The 18,297-nt window shown below is 45.0% G+C and overlaps 1 protein-coding gene and 1 long non-coding RNA gene across 4 annotated transcripts; one reads left to right on the forward strand and one right to left on the reverse strand.

Moving 5' to 3' along the window:
- The first annotated feature begins 3,759 nt into the window (after positions 1–3,759).
- Positions 3,760–8,148, forward strand: LOC143181619 (uncharacterized). The gene is made up of 3 exons (XM_076382141.1): positions 3,760–3,969; positions 4,040–4,279; positions 7,881–8,148. Exons 1-3 carry the CDS (start codon positions 3,853–3,855, stop codon positions 7,893–7,895), a joined length of 372 nt encoding a protein of 123 aa, XP_076238256.1. The 5' UTR covers positions 3,760–3,852; the 3' UTR covers positions 7,896–8,148.
- A 5,446-nt stretch (positions 8,149–13,594) lies between these two features.
- LOC143179808 (uncharacterized) lies at positions 13,595–14,302 on the reverse strand. 3 transcript variants are annotated; one of them, XR_013002026.1, is made up of 3 exons: positions 13,983–14,302; positions 13,818–13,910; positions 13,595–13,722 (listed from the first exon to the last, which is right to left on the reverse strand). It is a non-coding gene; the product is annotated as an uncharacterized LOC143179808 (long non-coding RNA). The 3 variants fall into 3 exon arrangements; XR_013002021.1 differs by having other exon boundaries at positions 13,818–14,302; XR_013002024.1 differs by lacking the exon at positions 13,818–13,910 and having other exon boundaries at positions 13,649–13,722.
- Between the last annotated feature and the right edge of the window lie 3,995 nt (positions 14,303–18,297).

Below are 18,297 nucleotides of genomic sequence, written 5' to 3' on the forward strand. Positions count from 1 at the left end.
CCGAAGAGTTCCTGACTTCCTGTCGCCCTCGGGACAGGTGTCGCTAGTTTCGTATACCTTTCCAGGTACTCTGTATATCTATCTAGATACGTAATGAAAAGGGGAACCGATGGTCCATCGCCTCTCCACTCGAGCCAACGCAAAAATTGCTCGGATCAGTTGGAACTTAACGTTCCCTGCGGGCACCACTAGCCGTCTTTTTTACCATGTTCAACGAAATGGGAGAACAGCAAAATTAGGATTTTCATATCGGTAAAATAGAGAGAATTTGCTACACCTGATAACCATCCCCTATCTCCGAGCACAAAATTTCATTCAGCGTTTTCTATCAGCTTTACCATTTCGAGTGAATAGCTTTCGTACAGCATCGTATCGTCTAACAATTTCAAAGCAAAGCAACGCCCCTCGTTTTGTCCGATTCGATGACTCGGTCACTGTACATCCGATGCATTTGTAAATACGAGTATAAATACGCAAGTAACCGAAGCGGTAGCAACGCCATAGTGCTTTTGCAGCTAAAGGGACGTCGTCATTGTTACAAAGAGGTCTTTATTCAATTCAACAAAAATCAAAAAGCAAAAAAAAAAAATAAGAGTTTCTTAGAACGTGCGGTCTCGTCGATAGGGTTCCGCTCTGTGAAGACTGATAGAACTGGTAACGGAAACGTCTACACACAATTAACAGTTCAAATCCGACGAATGTCGCGTGAAATTCGTTCGCCGCACAATTTTCGTACCGAGACGGCCGCTCAGACGAATCGATTCCTGGTCGAATTTTTTTTACTCCAGAAGCTGCGTGGTGGATACGAACGGGACCTCCCACGCAATGAACATCGGGAGAGAAAAACGGTCCCGTGCCATTGGGCCACGCTGTAACAAGACAGACACATTGTAAATAGTTTCCCATGTACGAAATAGAAAAGAGAAGCAGAAAAGAAGGGAAAAGGCGGGCGCATCGATGACGTTTTTTTTATCGGCGGGGCAATGTGAAAGGCGACGTCTGACGTCGCGGCGTCGAATCGCGAGCCGCGACCACTGTATACGATACCGCGTAGGTAAAGTAGGTACCTGTTTAATAGACTAAAGGGTTTACAAAGTAACGGTAGCGCAGAGGACTAATTAGTTACTATTTATTGATACGATAACGATATACGACGCACCGTCCTGGATCACGGACCACTCGACTACTCGAAGAAACGGTGGTCCTGTGGTCTGTGCCCTCGGCGAGGAAATAGAGTAAAAAGATGACAATATTGTTAAGAGCCGCCACGTTGTCGTCCCTTCTCTATGTACGTACGATCGCTCCAGTGTGTACCCTTACGCCTCATTTTTCGCGCCAAAATTCAACGACATGCATTTGCATGGATAACGAAGAAAAAATTGTCACATACGTCCAGGTGGTATTTGTCAAACAATAACTCTCGCGATTCGTCGCAGGGAGTTCAAGGGTACAATGAGTACCCAGAATCGAACGGATTAATTTTTTTGTCTTTGAGTATCGGTGGCACACTCGAGCCCTCAGCGTTACATTTGGACACGTTGCTCCGACCGAGCCGCTGGAACTATGTACATGTATTACACGCGAGAAGCTACACGTACACGACGCGCACACACGTACACACGCAGCGATACACGCCCAAAACACACACAAAGAGACCGGGTACAACGCATTCGTTCGAAACGGTTACGCGATGTGGATTGAAAGGGGAAAAAAAAAAAAAAACGAAAACAAGAAAGAAACGTTAGATAGGAGTGCACGCCTACAGGCCGAAAAATTTGTGGGCTGCACCACTTTACCGAAGTATAAGTGGAAAGAGATGATATAAATAAATGAATCTATATATATATATAAATTATATATATATTTAAATATAAATATGATTATAAATAAAAATATAAATATAAATATAATAGTATTATGAATTACGGATAAACGTATATAATTATTTTGTAGTGTCCCGCATTATGTAAACTAAATGTACACATGGAAACAAAAAAAGAGCGAGAGAGGGGGAGAGTGTGTGTGAGAGAAAGAGACAGAGAGAGAAAGAGAGAGAGAGAGAGAGTACGTCAGGGGAACGATATATTGGTGATGTTGACGACGCGACGATGATGATGGCGATGATGATAAACGATGACGATTACGATATAATTTACGATAAAAATGCATCGACGAACGGTATGCACGCGAATGAGATACTGTATTATGACGACGATGACGATGGGAAACGATAATAGTATTATACGCTATCATGTCGGCAAGTCTAAACCGTATTGTATTATATTATATAAGAGTCTGTCCATATTAATAATAATAATAATAATTATATTAATTATAATAGCTGTGTTTGAAAACGAGAAATAAATTGTGGTTGAATATGAAAACGAGCCGAGTGTCACACACGTGTTGCGGGAACGGACGTGCACGGGATATAACGCGGACCTTCTCCGACTTTCGTCTGGACAGGTCGAGCCAAACTTTATCGATCGATACGCGGGAACAACCACGGGGATACGCGGCTTCGAACCGGTCACGTGCACCGGTCGGTTACGTTCGACCTCGATTCGCGAGATTGATCGACCCTCCGCCGTGTTGCTTCTCCTCTTTCGATCGACTAATTAATTGGCAATTCGTTGGGTTATTCGTTCCATCGCTAACCATGCATGATCTCGAGTTCTAGACCGCTATACATCCTCGCCTGTCTAGAAGTTTTCCTTTTGCGTTCTTAATGTTATCGAACTTTTGTAAATGTTCTGCGGAAGGGTGGTCTAGGATTTTTGATCGCTCTGATTTCGGCTTGTTCCGCGAGGGCGCTGTCGATGTTGGCGATCGACGGTACGGTGTTCACGGTCGAATGGAAATATCGCGGGCCATACGCCACTGGGACCCTTCGAAAAGGTTGCTCGGTAACCCCGAAGGTTGCATTTATACGAATTGTGGCGGAAGGAACCATTGTATAATCCAAGATGGCCTCCACCTCGGAGAGGATTATTATTGGCTAATACGAGGCAAGAGGCTCCGCCTTGGCTCACGGCTCGTGACGGGATGATTTATTGGGATTTCTGTCTGTTCGCCCCTGCGCTGCAACGAACATACCGTGTGCCTAGCTTCTAGGCGGCTGGTATGCCTGGAACACTGCGATATTGGATTTCGACGTTTCGCCGAAACTGCAACTGCAACGGTTCCTTCGCCACGGGGATGTCTCCATTTTCTGAGGGGTTGCATGCACCTTCTGACCCAATTTCTGATGCCATCCAGGTCGATGAACTTTCGAGTTGCCTGCTATCCTTTGTCCTCCCTTACATGGGGATCGAGTGAATCACCCGTGACTGTTAAGATCGTCTTAATTACGGTCGCTATGTTCCTTAGATTAACACAGTCTCATGTTCTTATACTTAGTATACACAGGAGATTCTATGCATATAAGCTTCTCTGATCTTAAGATGCTGAAGTAGCTAAGGCGATCTTTCAAAGGAAACTACTTAAGATTCTCTGTCCCTTCCTTGCAAACCCTTCCTCGATAACAATAGGAACACTCTGGATGTAAGTCCTTAAATATTTGGCACCGAGACAGTTGGAGAGTCAGGAGTTTCTAAACTCCAACTTCAATAGCGAACGAGTACAGTTATGGATCGACGAGGATCAATTTTATGCATCGACACGGATGTCTGTTAGATCAATTGACGTTCCATCTCGAGGTTATTCATGGTCAAGGACGCTCCGCCATCAAAGCTGATTGCGTTAACTGGAGATCAGGGGGACGCTAACATTCACAGAGGGAGAGCCCTCGTTCTGATCCAGTTCTCTATCTAACCCTTGGGTAAGTATAATCAACCTAGAAAATCCCAGTTCATGGAACTCGCCAATGAAATCCAAGCTGCTTCTCGACTCTCCATCTGTTCTTTCCACGCTGAAGTGCTCTTTCAAGCGCTCACCTCTGTCATAATCCCTCGGCAAGCAGCTCATCAGGTGAGTATGGAAGCTGTCCGCGAAGGGGAAGGAAACGTTGCGCTGACCTCTGCCAATTCCGTTGTTACAGGTGCATCCAGGTTGCAAAGGCGACCAACAAGGAGCACGTAGCGTGCAGGAAGCCAGAGAGAGAGGAGAGGAAGGAAAAGGCGGCGGAGTAGAGAGCTGGCAAGATAGAGGGGCTCGGTGGGAGGATGGCGGTCAGAATTTATGGCCGCTTTATCACTTTACCGGCCTTGCCGCGTCTCAGCGAGGAGGGCAGGATCTCACGATGAACTTTGGCACTCGACTCCGTTGCACTCGACGAACGGTGAGCCCTCTAACTTTCTTGTTTACTCGCGTTTTGCCAGAGAGAGATTACATGTACACCTGTTTCCTCTTTCGCCTCTTTCCGCGCTTTCGACGCGCGTCGCTTCGAAACAGGAATTAGGTTGCGACAACTGGGGGGCGGGGGTTGGAACAAGCTCGTCATCTTACGAAATGGGACTGAATTATTCAATTGCTTCCCCTTGGTCTGAAGGTGTTTATACGGCTGTCTTTAGAATCCTACGATGATTTAATTGGAATTGATTCTCTTATATGGGTGAACAGGTAGCAGATTTTTTTAATAGTTAAACAGGCACTTAACAAATATCACTTGGACTGGTGTATGTAAAGCTACTAGAAAGAGAGTATAAAAATAAGAGTCATAAAGGTCAGAATATTTTGAACAATTAGTTTATCTACCCTTCTGGTAGACTGTGCATTCATTAAAATTCGGATCGCCATACATATGATAGGATTCACTGAATGTGCCGATCAAAGTGCATATTAACATACCGAAAGAAGTGTCCCTAGTAACTCTACTCAAATCGCCTGCTAAAGGTCTAAGCAAAGTTTGTGCCCCAATATTGTCAACCCCATCATCAAGATTTATCCCGTGAATCCGGGCAAGGGCAGCAAATAGTTCGGAGAGCCGCAAACAGCAGCGGCCACGAGCCACGCGCGATCCCCTCGCGTAGGAAGAATCCGCGCAGGGTCTCGCAAAATTTACGCGACACTGGCTGGCGTCGTGACGCGTACGACTGCATAACGCATAAAGTAACCCCCATTAACAGACCATAAATTCAATCCCCGCGGCCCCGTTGTTATGTATGAGCGTCGTTAGTGTTAATAGAGTGTTAATTGCTGCTATACCGCTCTCGATTCTGTTCAGGTGACGGAGCCGTTGATGGCGGTAGAAGGCGAGACAGGCGACCTAGAGAGAAAGAGAGAGAGAGAGAGAGGAGAATGGGAGAGAGTAAGAGAGAGAGGGAAACGACGGTCATAGAGGATTCCCGGTTGCGTGCTGTCCAGCTACTACTAGCGCCGTGCTTCTGCTATTTTGCATAGGGAATGCATCAATTTTCGGCGCTTCCCTCTCTCTCTCTCTCGCGCGCTTTCTGTCACCCTTTCTGCCCCTATCTTCGCGCTCCCCTCCCGTGCTCATCCCTGACGTAACTTCCGGCACGCACAACTTCCAGCGAACTCCCTCCTCTCTGTGCACAACGTTTCGCGTTACCGTAATTCGTATCGAAGATAATTGATATCGCCGCCCCCTCGCGACGAGGGTGGCTCGATGATCGGCGGTGCGCTTCCGTGACGTCTGTCCCTCGCGATGATCGGTTTCGATTTGCTGCGCTCGAGCGGTCTGCAACTGTAATCGAGGAGGCTGTTTTGGATAAAGCTGAATGGGGATATTTTACTTGAAAATTATTTTAGTCGTCAAGTAGATGTTTTACCTATTTTGCGTCGTTCGTGTTAGGTTCCATTTGACAGCGTTTTAATGAAGTTCTGAGATGCAGAGCTTAGCAGGTGCCTCATCGATTGCTCACTCGACAGAAGCTCGCATTTGGAGGGAGTCAGTGGTAGGATTCAAAGTCAAAGCTTAAACCGAGGAGAAGGTTGCACTTTGGGGCTGGATCATTCGGGTATCAGTGTGGAGGAGCTAGGATACATAACGTAGAACGGGACATAAATCAATAATATCGCCGCCCCTCTCCTTCGTTTCCTCCCCCCGGGGGAGCAACCCCGTCCTCACCCGTCTCTCCTCTGCAAACCGCCGAGCGACGCCGGCGTCTCTCTCGCAATCAATGTTTGCGTCTAAAGCGTCACAAACAATATATGACCTCCGGCGTTCGACGATTAATACGTCCTGTCGCGTGCGTGCGAAAGTATTTCCACGACTTAATTAACAAATCACGCGGCGAACGCGGCGAGAATTATTCGACGATCGGCCATTGATAAGATCGTGCACTATGCATCAAAATTACTGCTGGTAATGATAATGTTGCTGTTTCTACGTCTCCTGGTTACTCTTCGAAGTCTATACTACAGATTATAATAAATAATTGGGTTTATTTCTGCGATTCTTTATTAGAATTATGTTAGAATTGAGGGACTCATTCTTGCAGTAGTTGATTTTATTTCTATGTTATATTTCTACAGGTTTAGATAATGTATGCCTTCATTAATGTCCAAGTTCTATGTAATCATTCTTCAATTTGTGTGCGTGTGTTTGCTCATTCTGAGAACACTCAGTCACATCAATTCTCAATTAAAATAATTACAATTCAGTATCCACCAAATTTCTCATAACTCCAGAAAATGATTTTCTCTAAATCTTGTTTCCCTGTAAATCTGTGTATTTACCATGTGATTATTTTCGTTGGGCTCCCCAGTTTTTACCCGAAGACGTCAAACTACAGCGTCCCACAGAAACAAGGCCCTCCGCGATAGGATCGTTCGACAAACGTCACTCGGCACAGCTGGAAAAGCAACTTTCACCGGTACACAGGGGCCCGTCTATTAATGCAGTCGAAGTTGGTCGGTGCGAGAGCAGTCGACGGGGGTGAAGCTCCCCTGGCTCCGCGGAGTTAGCGTGTCGTCGATACGGAAAGGCTAAATGCAAAACCTTGTAAGGGGAGATGGTCTCGAGTTCCGACAGGCCAACAAAACATCCTCGCAATTAGCCGTATATTCCGATGACATTGGCGCAGTATCCCCAAGGGGGGAAAGGGACTCGGGGTCAGGCGAGTATCCGTCGTAGTCAGCAATTTCGTTTCGTCGAGCTTTCGACCCCTTTCTCCTTGACCCATCGGGTCAGCGTTTGACGCTGGCGATCCGACGTCGACGACGACCTTGCGAAACAAGGGAAAGCTGTTAAATAATAAAAAGACACCGGATTTATGTTCTCGAGAATTGGACGTGTAGATTGGGAGGGATGCTCCGGGGGGTGGCGGTGGAAATTCGTCGGGCGAAATTGAAAAGTGGCCGAGAGATATGCCCTCGAACGAATATCGGTAGGCAGATGGATGAGGAGCGGGCTCGAGCTGGGGATTGAAACGGGCGAACGGACGTAAAAAAAATACCCGGGGAAGCTCGATCGACTGAAAAGTGTTTGCACGACCCACCGACCATGCTTTTTCGGGGTTTATTTTCCCGTGGCAGTGGCGCTACCGAAAGAGAACTCGAAACGAATCGCCTGAGACGTGTAATCTCAGGTGCATGGGAGTTCGTTGATGTTTTGGTAGGGGATCGGTAACAGTTTTTCGAGTTTTGACGAGATATGATTGCTATCTGGACAGGGTGTCACTTTTCGAGGATGAATTTGTTTAACTTAGCGAGTTTCAGGATGTAATCTCTTGATCTGAACGATAAATCTTTTCCTGATCTGCTGCAGGGGGTTGTTCATGCGTTGTGTTATGTGGGGCACTGTAGTTTGGGATTTGATACACTTCTGCCGGCTTGTGACAGGATTTGATGTTTAAAACTGGGAAAATGGATAGAATACAGAAGTTTCATTTGTCGATACAGGAACATTTTTATATTATACTCAAGATCGATATCTGCCTAATAAAATAGTAAATTATTTTTAATTTTTCATGTTTCAGGTGATGGAGTCTTGAAGTCTTGTCTGTGAAGATCAGAAAATGGAAAGCTTGATATGCCTAGCAATGATGATTAAGACTGAACGTATACTTACCTATAATTCTGGGCCAGTTGGACCCACCACTATCTAACCTGAAGCTAATAAAATTGAACTGAAAACTCAAGGGGCCTGACAGTATTCAGGAGACATCCAAAGAACTTAAGCACACCTTGGGAACATATGACCGAAACAATTGCATCTTAAGCTTCCATCCTTGCAGTTATCCATCATGCTCCGATAGCCTCAACCACAAAAAAAGCACTCCATGGCAGTCTCCTCCAGCCTACAATTCCACAAACTTCTTATTTCTTAAGACAATCTTGAAGAATCCAAATGTACCTTGGGGCCTTCAGAGTGTCTATAGCGATACACCTAACGTAACTCACAAGGCACTCCAGCACGTGAGCCGAGGCCCCTGGGACTGAAATCACTACGTAAGGCTCAAAGTAGGCGCTCGACTGTTTCGAAATTGGCGCCGTTTTCGAGGTGGCTGGCAGCCATTCGGTTGCCCCGTGACATTCGAGGGAGAGGATGATGGTTCCATCGAGTAGGTAGTGCCTAGACGGGGCTCCACCCAGCACTTAGTTCACGTCGTGACTGTGGCCCGGGGCACGGCCGTTTCCAGGGTACAGTCACGCCCCTGCCCTGCCAGCACTGTACTCCGATTCGCTGGCCCATATCTCATCTGGTCCATCGCATTAGCCTAATCTGCCAACTACAAGAGGAACACACGGGGACCAAAAAAACAAAAAAAAAAAGGATCAGAAAGCCAAGGGGAGGGGAGAGGGAAAAATGCGGCCATCGATGGTTGCCCCCGCCGACGCGAGATCGCGTGGCGAGGTGCTGCCATCTTCGCGGCCGAATCGCGAACGCTGCCGATCGATGTACGCGCTATTTTTCCTTCTTTTTGACTCCCTGGACCTTACCTGAGCCGTTTCCCGTAACTTCCTTTGGTCCCCCAGATCCTTGGAACATCCGTGGGCCTATTCCGCGACTCCATGACCTGACGTTCGACGATTTTTTGCCGATCGAGTGGAGTATCGAGAAGTATCGAGGTTGGAACGCTTAGTTATGCAGAGGTAACTTTCATTCGAGTTGATGTACGTTTATACGATTGTGAGCCGTGGTTTCGTTGTTTTTGGTAAACTCATTGTGATAGACTTGTTAAACTTGGTACTTTATTAATAACAATAATTGTGATCGATTATTATTCTCGTTTGTTGATTTGAAAGTTAGAATTTGTATATCTATTTTCTCGTCTTTAGAGTTTTGTGTATTATGTTTTGTGTAGTATATTATATTATCTGATTTCCCTTAAAAATATGTCTTTTTTAATTATACCAGTCATGCAATGAATGGGCGATATGATATACCTTTTCCTTGCAAGTATGGATATAAGTTCCTAGGTATTTTATTAGAGGTAATACAAAAAAATCCAAATTGTGTTAAAAAATTGTCTATTTCTTATAAGAACAACACTCAAACAAATCTCTAATATATCTAATATACCTCAATTTATCTTCCTACCCTTTTCTCTACTATCATCAGATCTTAAAATAAATCCTAACATTATTGAAATACCACCGCAAAGAAAAAAATTCCACTTGCCTCAAGAACATATTTTTACATTCGTATCATATCTTTAACCCATTCAGACCTCAGACTAATACTCTCAAAATTTCATAAATATTCATTTCCTAATGGAGCTAGAAAAATCTAAAAAAAGGAAGGGAATCCTGCCTTGCTTGGGAGCGTAGGTCCAAATGGATTAATTTCCCACGATATCCTTGCAAAAATTCTAAACAGTCACACCGAAGACGTCTATTGAACACAGACCTTGTCTCCACAAAAAAAAGTGCAGCAGAAATCGGCTGAGTGAGTCGCGATGTTGCACCTGCGGTGTCTCGCATCATTGTCGCGACATCGCGTCGTTGTATAATGACACGATCGGTGTTGACGTTTCGGTGGCCTGGAAAATTGTTTTTATCACGTTCGAGCAATAAACTTCTTATAGAGCACCGTAGAAACACGACCACGGGGCGGTCGACGAGTCAGTTTACGTCTCACATCGGGCGAGGACGCAACGTGCCGTGACGCTGTTGGAGTTTCCGCCCCTGTTCGAGTCCCTGTCGCAGAAATCGGTGAGTTCTTTCTGCCAATAGCATGCAATTTTGCGTTATCGTTCTATTCCGTTCGAACTGGTGCGAGGCGACGGCGAAACGAGCCTCACCACGTTCCAAAATTCATCGAACAGTCATTTCGTGGATGAATGCGAGCATAAACGACGGCTAGCAGATTTAAACGTTGCGGTAATTCGTATTACGCGCGATTCGTGATTTAATCGGACAGTATTGCTGCGATTGGATAGCGTTTAGTGGGATTAAAGAGCGATTATTATTTAGTTAGCAGCGCTGCGAGTAAGCCTGCTGTTCTAGCGTTTATTTCAAGGCTTTAATTATTTTATGCATGACGGAAAAACTTTTTCCATATTTAGAGTAACTATTACATACACATATAATCACATAAGATGATATAAATTATATTTTTACATAGGAACGCATGCTTTAAGTATCTGCTAGCATGAAAAGTTAACAAATTTCATGTAAATTGATTTCTTATTAAAATAAACATGAAAAATTGCAGTACCTAAGTCTTGAATTAAATTGACTCGAACAGTGCACAAAAGTAACCTTCGACCCACTCTTGCATTTCATCTTCTAGTTCAAATAACTAGTATTTTTTCCCTTGCAGTTTAGAGACCAACAGAATTCTCAAATACCCTCTTCATTTATACGACCATAGCATCGCCATAAATGCAACGACACAGTAATTACCACCCCAAGGACACATTAGCATTCGCCATGCAAAAGACAAGTCCCCAAAATTCATTTCTTCGCAACGTGGACACTTCAAACAGTCCCGACATAAATCCTCATTTCCCCCTCGAGTGTATGAAGCGAGCCTTACAAAGAAGCTCGATCTTACTAGAGCAGGGCGAGAAAAAAGCCAGATGTTGGCTTCGGCCCTGGGTCTACTGTTGCGACGATCTTCAGGCCCCATAAATTGCTCCAATTTCGAAGGAAAACCGTCCCGTGACACGTGTGCGCCCCCGCACTGGAACAATGCCGATTTTCTTTGCCTGCTTGCCTGGAAACAGACCTGCGAAACCTTGCGTCATTCTGCTTCCTGCGAAGCTTCTGCTACATTGTCAGAGAACATGTTGCGTCACAGGGATGCTGAAAAAACACGTGAGAACGTGGGAGCAATTCTTTTCTTAGCATTTTCGATGCCTCGGAATCTTGGAAATTTTGTCTTTCCTCCATTTAAAATTGTAATAAAATAATAGTCAGATCTTAATATAGATATGAGAGTGTATTTAAAGTTTGGTGGTAGTAGTTTTGTTGAAAAATCTTTCCTGACAAAGTTGCGACTTCCACCCAGGAATAATAAACATAATTAATCGTCGCTAATAGGATCGTTAAATTTTTTTCGCGGTTTCGCTCTAAACTTTACGTACGAGGCAGATTCGACGGCAAGTTATCAAGATCGGTCAGCTTGATCCCGTGGCAAATTGAATATCCAGAAAAAATTGAGGCACCGATGGATGATAGCGCGTGGGAGGGGCTTTAAGCGTTCGTTTAAATTAATTCGCGAGGTTGTTAAGCCTTAAAGTGCAACATTAATAATTAGTCTGGTGTTAATTATTAGATGAAATGAAGTAAATAGTGTATTGTATGAAAATGAGCTCGCTGGTTCGTTATGGTCCCGGGCGATCTCGAATAAATATCGCGTTCCATCAAGTATGCATGTAATTTGTTACAAGAAGCGATACGCGTGACTTGTACGCGACGCATAAATTCCACTGCAGGTGCACGGCAGTTTCTTTTCTCCTGTTTTTTCGTATCAAGCAGCAACTTATCGCCTATGGATGTAACATTTTCTTTTCTTATCGCTCACTTTTTTTCTGTTAGTTTGATGCCATTGCGACTCACTTAGTCCTTGTCCACTGTACGGATGGAAACCCCATTTTATTTTACTTACATTTAGCTTTGCAAAGATTGCAGATTTCTGTTTTTAACAGAATTCAGTATCTATCTACCTGATGGAAATTAGACTGTAAGACTTGCTTTTAAAAATTCAAGCGTAGACATTTACATTTTGCATGAACTGTAATATAATTCAGTGTGTAGGTACAATGCTGACGTTCATTAAGAGCCATATTTATTAACTCACTGTGTCATTACCAATTGACCCTAAGAAATCAAGTGATAATAAGACACATACTAAATTATATACCGTTTGCTATCATTTTCCGATGCTAGACCACAATTTCCATTATAATTAATTATCCGCGTTGTTAGAAGAAGCTAATTGGCTTATCTCGATTCGTAGTTAAGTGGTCGCACCTGTAATATTCTTTGCCAAGAAAACTAATTTTCTTCCTAATTAATCTCCTAATTTTCCCGAAAACTAAAGCAAAGCAGTCGTGTTCAATTTTCACTTAAAACTGTTCTCTGCCTAACAAACGAGTTCCTGTTCTGAAAGACACTTCGCGATCCCTCATTGCGATTTCTATCTCGCGATTCATTCACGGCGGCTCGGGGCGTTTTATTTGTCTCCCGATTCCGCCGTTTATCGTACATCAGCGGATTCCTCGGGCCAGGCGCGATGGCAGAAGTTAAAGAGACACGTACGAGACATTGAGTCATCTCGCTGACAAATGGCAGGCGTTTACGCTTCTCAACGAATATTTTCGGCGCCCTTTTCTCTGTTTCGTTCATTTCGCTCGGCTCGAATCTACGAGCAGCGGGGACCACGGAATCGAGACCTCGAAATGTGAGCTGAATGCACCGTTGTTTGAACCACTTCTCGGTATTACCATTTTTTGCCACGGGAATATTACCCAGAATGGCATTCTCGCGTCTTTGATAGGTATCTGTAGGGACAAAAGGTGGAAATGTTTCTATCATGAGACATGGGTGTTTGGATATCTTTATCTGCATGAAAATCGTATTCAAAGTGAAGTGAAAAGCGCGGGAGCGGTGGCAGAGGAAGTTTTTTGCATTCGTCATGGAAAAATCATGCGAATCTATTTTTTACTTGGTTCAATCTCGTTAATCGACGTCACTGCGAACACCACGGTTCGTTTCTGTTCTCGTCGAGATTCCTATCGTCGATTCCTTTATTCCGCGGGATACCGATTCCATTTATTCAGCTAATGATCCTGGCCTCCTCGGAAGTAGCACCTGTTCCAACAATGGCTTCGTTGTCGTGCATAAAACCAACTGCAAGATTGATGATGCCTTAATGACTGCGTAAATGGTTTCGACCGTCATCAAAATATAACTCAATCCTGCCTTGGAATATATTCTGTGGCTCGGTGTGAAACTTTAATTAGATAACTATCAACGAAACAAGACTTTTGGTAGATGGAAACTGTTGGAATAAGTTGAACTTGTTCTGTTATATTAATCTAATGGTGTGGTGTGGTAGGATCATTAGCTCTTATACAATATTTTCTAGGATTTTTTGGATAGGTTCATTGAAAGGTGTATCAGAACAAAGTGGATCTTTATAATTGACATTTATTGATCATTTTCCAAATTTTTGGCACTACCTTTTTCACGTCTTGCATAAATTTGAAAAACATAAGTAAGGTCAGCTTGTTTTTTTTAGTATCGGTAACAATTTCCTTCAGAAGGAGACTGGAATCGATACACCACACTTTCTTCGAACTTCCCGTCGCGTTCCAATTTCGAGATAAGGAAGTTTCTCGGATCCTCAGGCTTCCTTTGGTCTAGTAACTGGAAAAGAGAAACGTGAGCGTTAGTCCATAATTAGCTGCACGCGCAATTATCTTTGGAAATTTTTAGAAAGCTTCACTAATTACTACGCGTACCCTTTTAATTACATAATCGTGGACAAATTTCAAACTAGATTAACCCATAGAAGAATCTCTGAATCGAAAAATGAAGCCCCATTTAAAACTCCTCTGTAATACATTATAGCAGACGTGCGTAACACATAGATCACTCTGCTTGTTACACTAAAAATAATAAAAGACCTCGTAATTTATCTTCGAAAGCGTGAAGTCTATACGAGATACGCGGCGTTAAAAAAGAATATCTTCTCCAACTGCCAGGACCGATATCTTTGCTTGATCGCCATGTTTCTCCTTCCCTCCCCTGTCTTCTTCTCCTTCCGCGTTCATTAATCAGCCTTTGACAGGATCTTGCACAATCAGCGTTCGTTCTAACAGCCGTTTTCGTTCCTCTTTCCACGATTCGAATCTCCATTCTTTCCCAATCGTGTCACAGCGAACGGCCCCGCAGCGTGAATCTCCGCCGTGTCTGAGATCACTCTTAGCACGCTGAGAACGTCGCGTTTACCTGACGTAGATAATTCCTCGCTTTCATTTCGTCTGGATTAGAGCCACGTTTGTTGCTCGTTGCGTGGGCAGAAACAGCGCAGCTGGGATTCCGTTGTTTGTCGTTTCGCGCAGCGGACCCGTGTTCACCGACAACCATCGAGAATTGTCTTACACACATGGCCCTTGTTAGACGCTCGACAGGCAGCGAGAGCTGCCTCTCCGCTGGTAATTGAAGGAAATTTCAAGGAACTCCTAGAAGAGCTTGCCAAACGCTGACTGTATTCTTCTCCAAGTTGCATCTCGTCGACGTTGCGTTACGTCTCCCTGTATGCGTCAGCGATCCACCATGGCTCGCTAATTAGGCTGGGATCGATTTTTCGAGTTCGTAAGCGCGTTCCCCGAGGATTTCTTTCGGGGCTCGATCGTCGAACGATTTGTCAGCACACGCCGCTTGTCGAGAGGAAAAAATGTAGAGTGTGTGCGTGTAGGTGGGTGTAGTTGTACTTAATGGCACGAGTTTCCTCTGTGCAAGAAACAGGGGGAAGAAATAGGAGCTGTGGGGGAGCAGGGAGAGGAGACTGATCGGTACGTTGTCTGCATCAATATAGAACGATAACACGGTGCCTCGTGCTGTGGCGATATTTGTATCTGACATTTTGTCGGCCCTTGTTGTATCGAACGCGTCTAATAATTACAATACACGAGGAGGAGAGGCGTTTAGATACATTGCTGCATGCTTCCGTCGTTCACTGACGGATCACCGTGCTGCTTGGTCTCGTGAAGACGATTTGCGATGAAGAATCGCCATTGTAGAAAATCTTTATGAATTTTAGACGAATCTGGGGGAATACAGTATTCCCCTAGCTAAGAGTTCACGACTCACTGCAGAGTTTGCAATAGGAAATCGTGTACTGGTAATTAATCTCCGGATCTTCATGTCTCTAAAAGTATTTTCTAAAGAAAAATATAAATGATGGGGTTTATGGAGAACCCTCAGTCTACTCAGATAATCCATTTTAGCACATCTTGTTTACTCCACATGATTTCAAGGCATCGAATGCAGCAACGAACCCATAACGAGTGCATACTGTAGGTACTGACGTCAAACACACTCAAAGCTAATCTCTCCTACAATTCAAGTGGCGACATGAACCTTAACACATTTCAACATAAAACGAAGCTAACAGCTACCTATTAATCGCATCCGCGATTTTTCCACGCGAACGCGGAAGCGCGATTTCCACCCCCGATCCGCGGGTCACGCGCGCTCTGCGTATCGTTAGGTATAAATAACCGTTATTTGTGTGTGACGTTAACGACGGGCCGATTATTAATTTCCATTATTGCGATTAGCGGCGGTGGAATGCGCGTTAATACAACAAAAAGGTTAATACGGGGAAGAGTGGCCTGGCTGGGGGTCGGGGAGCCCCTAACGAATATTAATAACGCGGCAGAGTTAAAAACATTTGCTGCGTTATTACGTCTAATGTGATATCCTAGCGAGAGCATGTCAGACGCGTAATTGAAAGCGCGGCTGTACGATATCGCGTTACCCAGAGTTAGTATCAATTACACTGTCCTTCGTTTCGGGCATTTTCTGCCGCGGTTGAAGCAGGTCCTTAATGATCGACGAGGATAATTGACTCGAAAATCCCTTTGTTCCTTTTAAAGTTTGCTCGTTAGTGCGCCGTTTGAGTATTACACCGTAAATCACAGCGAATGAAGACTGAGTTGATACTCTTGAACAAAAGCTCTTTCAAACGGCGTCAAATTCCTGAAATCGCTGATTCCGAGCGAGAGCCATCGGTCTTTCGCGACGAGCGGGAGAACTGATTAACAGAAACGGCGAAACGTCGACGGGAAAAAAAGGGGGCGTGGTGGGGGGGAGAAGGGGTGGTCGGTCGGTTAGGAGAGGTTCCCGTGGCGCAACGAATATTAATAACGTGGCAAAGTTAAAAATGTTTACCGTGCGTTACGTTTGATACGAGGGCCACGAACGTGGCAGCAGGGTCCCTCGTGATTGATTGCACGTCTCTGCATCTCTCCCTCTGACACGGGGTGTTCCTATGGATATTGCTTTGGTACGGTGCTGCACACCGCCATCTCCCTCGTGTCTGTCGAGGCAGACACCATACCCGATCCGTTCTATCCCCCTACGAATCAAATCTAGCCCCCCTCTCGGCCGCCCATCTCTCCCCTGTCGGTTCGCCATGTGCAGGAACGAAAATCATCGTTCAGGAATGTGACGCGCGACGAACTCCTCGTCATCGTCCGAGGATCCTAGCTCGTAATCTCAGCCGTGTTTCTGTATCGCGCAGAGATTGGACCCGGGGACGTTTCCATGTGGATCGTGTGATAAATTAACCAGAGGGAGATCGAGGGTCTTTATCGTTTCAAAACGGTGGATTCTTCTCTGTTCTTGCACCTACTCCAGACGATGTTGATCGGTTTTTGGCCAGAGGGGCGTAATTAATTTCATCACGGCGCGCGTATCGCGATTAATCTCGCGTTGGCAACGGTGTCGTAATGGTGGCGATCGAGGGTCGAGAGTAATTAGTCGCGGTCGCGAAAAAATAGCGCAGCAACTCGACGAGGTGGACAGAAGCGCGGTGGACGCGTTTCCGTGCCGTATAATTAGCCATTTCTCAAATTGGACGCCGCGTTGTTGTTAGTTACGCTCAGTCGGTTGATAATCTCTTCTTTCGTTCGCTCGTTAATGAGCGTCATAGCGGGAGAGAGCCTCGTTGTAATCTCGCAAATAGCTACCGTGCAAACGTGACTAGACGATGACCGAGGCGGAACAGGAGGAATGCAGGCGAAATGAGACAACGGACTAAAGAGCCTCGCGCGGAAGACGGACGCTGATCTCGCGCTCTCGCGTTGCTCTTGACTACTTCGATGCTACGAACAGGCCGACTATACTACTATGTTCTGGTTGCAAGGCTAAACGATATGTCGCGTGTCACGTGTTTCTATTTTCGTGACGCTGATTCTGTATTATGGACCTGTGTCTTCTTATATTCTCGTTTATTTATTTGAGAAAGAGAAATTTCATGCATCAGAGAATTGTATACTTCTGGACAAATGTTATGCAAGGTATTATATCTCCTACTTCCATCTTCGATGTAACTAATATATCACATCCTCTTAAAAATACTCAAATATCTTGAAAATATGTCTATAACTTCATTTTGCTTTACAGTTATTGCCCCTTAAAGCTCCAAATTTTCTCACAGAATCCCAGAAAATTCCATCTCCTCGCAGACGTCGTTCTACCAGCGAATCTCGACGAAGATAATATCTGAGCAACGTTAATCATCGGAGAAATCTCGTTAACGCATTTATACATACGTTTCTCGCGGTTCTCTGACATTTCTACAGCCTTCGTCCACACATAGTAGCAACTGGTTGCAGTCGGTAGAATTAGCAGTTAATCTTTTAGTTGGCGTTGCGAGGTTGGCTAGGGGCAGAGGGGGGCTACAGTGGGAGCAAAGTAGGGGGAGAGTCGATAGGATGAGGCTGCAAGGAGGAGGTGCGAGGCCAGCGAGGGCATCGCGAGGGACAGAGGGAGAATCCAGGGGCGAGAGGAAGGAAAGGGAAGAGAGTAGTTAGAGAGCAGGTATTATGCAAACGACGTAACAATTAGACCGTGGTCTTCCACCGGTTATTTAGTATTTAATATAATGTACCCCGAGTCGACCGCTGTAATGGCTATCTTCGCACGTTCCAAGACTTTCGAAGATCCAACAGGTACTCGGTTGCCACAGTCCAATCGATCGGCATCGACGAAATAGGGAGTCGCATCAGTATCGAAAATTGCGTTCTGTTTGCCTACGGAGCCAGGAGGAATCGGTTCCCGAGTGGTTGGCACTTATAGCCAACCCGTCCCGCACCCCTCGCTCGAAGCAGCCATCGAGGAAATGTATTATTACGATGCAAGTTCCCCTGAGGGTGGTGGAACGAAGGTATCTTCAGAGAGCAGTCGCGCTGGTCACCCAGCTTCCACAGA

Source organism: Calliopsis andreniformis, chromosome 1, assembly GCF_051401765.1.
Source record: "Calliopsis andreniformis isolate RMS-2024a chromosome 1, iyCalAndr_principal, whole genome shotgun sequence".
NCBI classification, from domain to species: domain Eukaryota; kingdom Metazoa; phylum Arthropoda; class Insecta; order Hymenoptera; family Andrenidae; genus Calliopsis; species Calliopsis andreniformis.

Bases quoted from the DNA above. Each gene is read 5' to 3' on its own strand.
- LOC143181619 (XM_076382141.1), top strand. From the start codon at position 3,853: ATGGAACTCGCCAATGAAATCCAAGCTGCTTCTCGACTCTCCATCTGT. The intron at 3,970-4,039 runs GTGAGTATGGAA...CCGTTGTTACAG, and splicing joins CTCGGCAAGCAGCTCATCAG to GTGCATCCAGGTTGCAAAGG.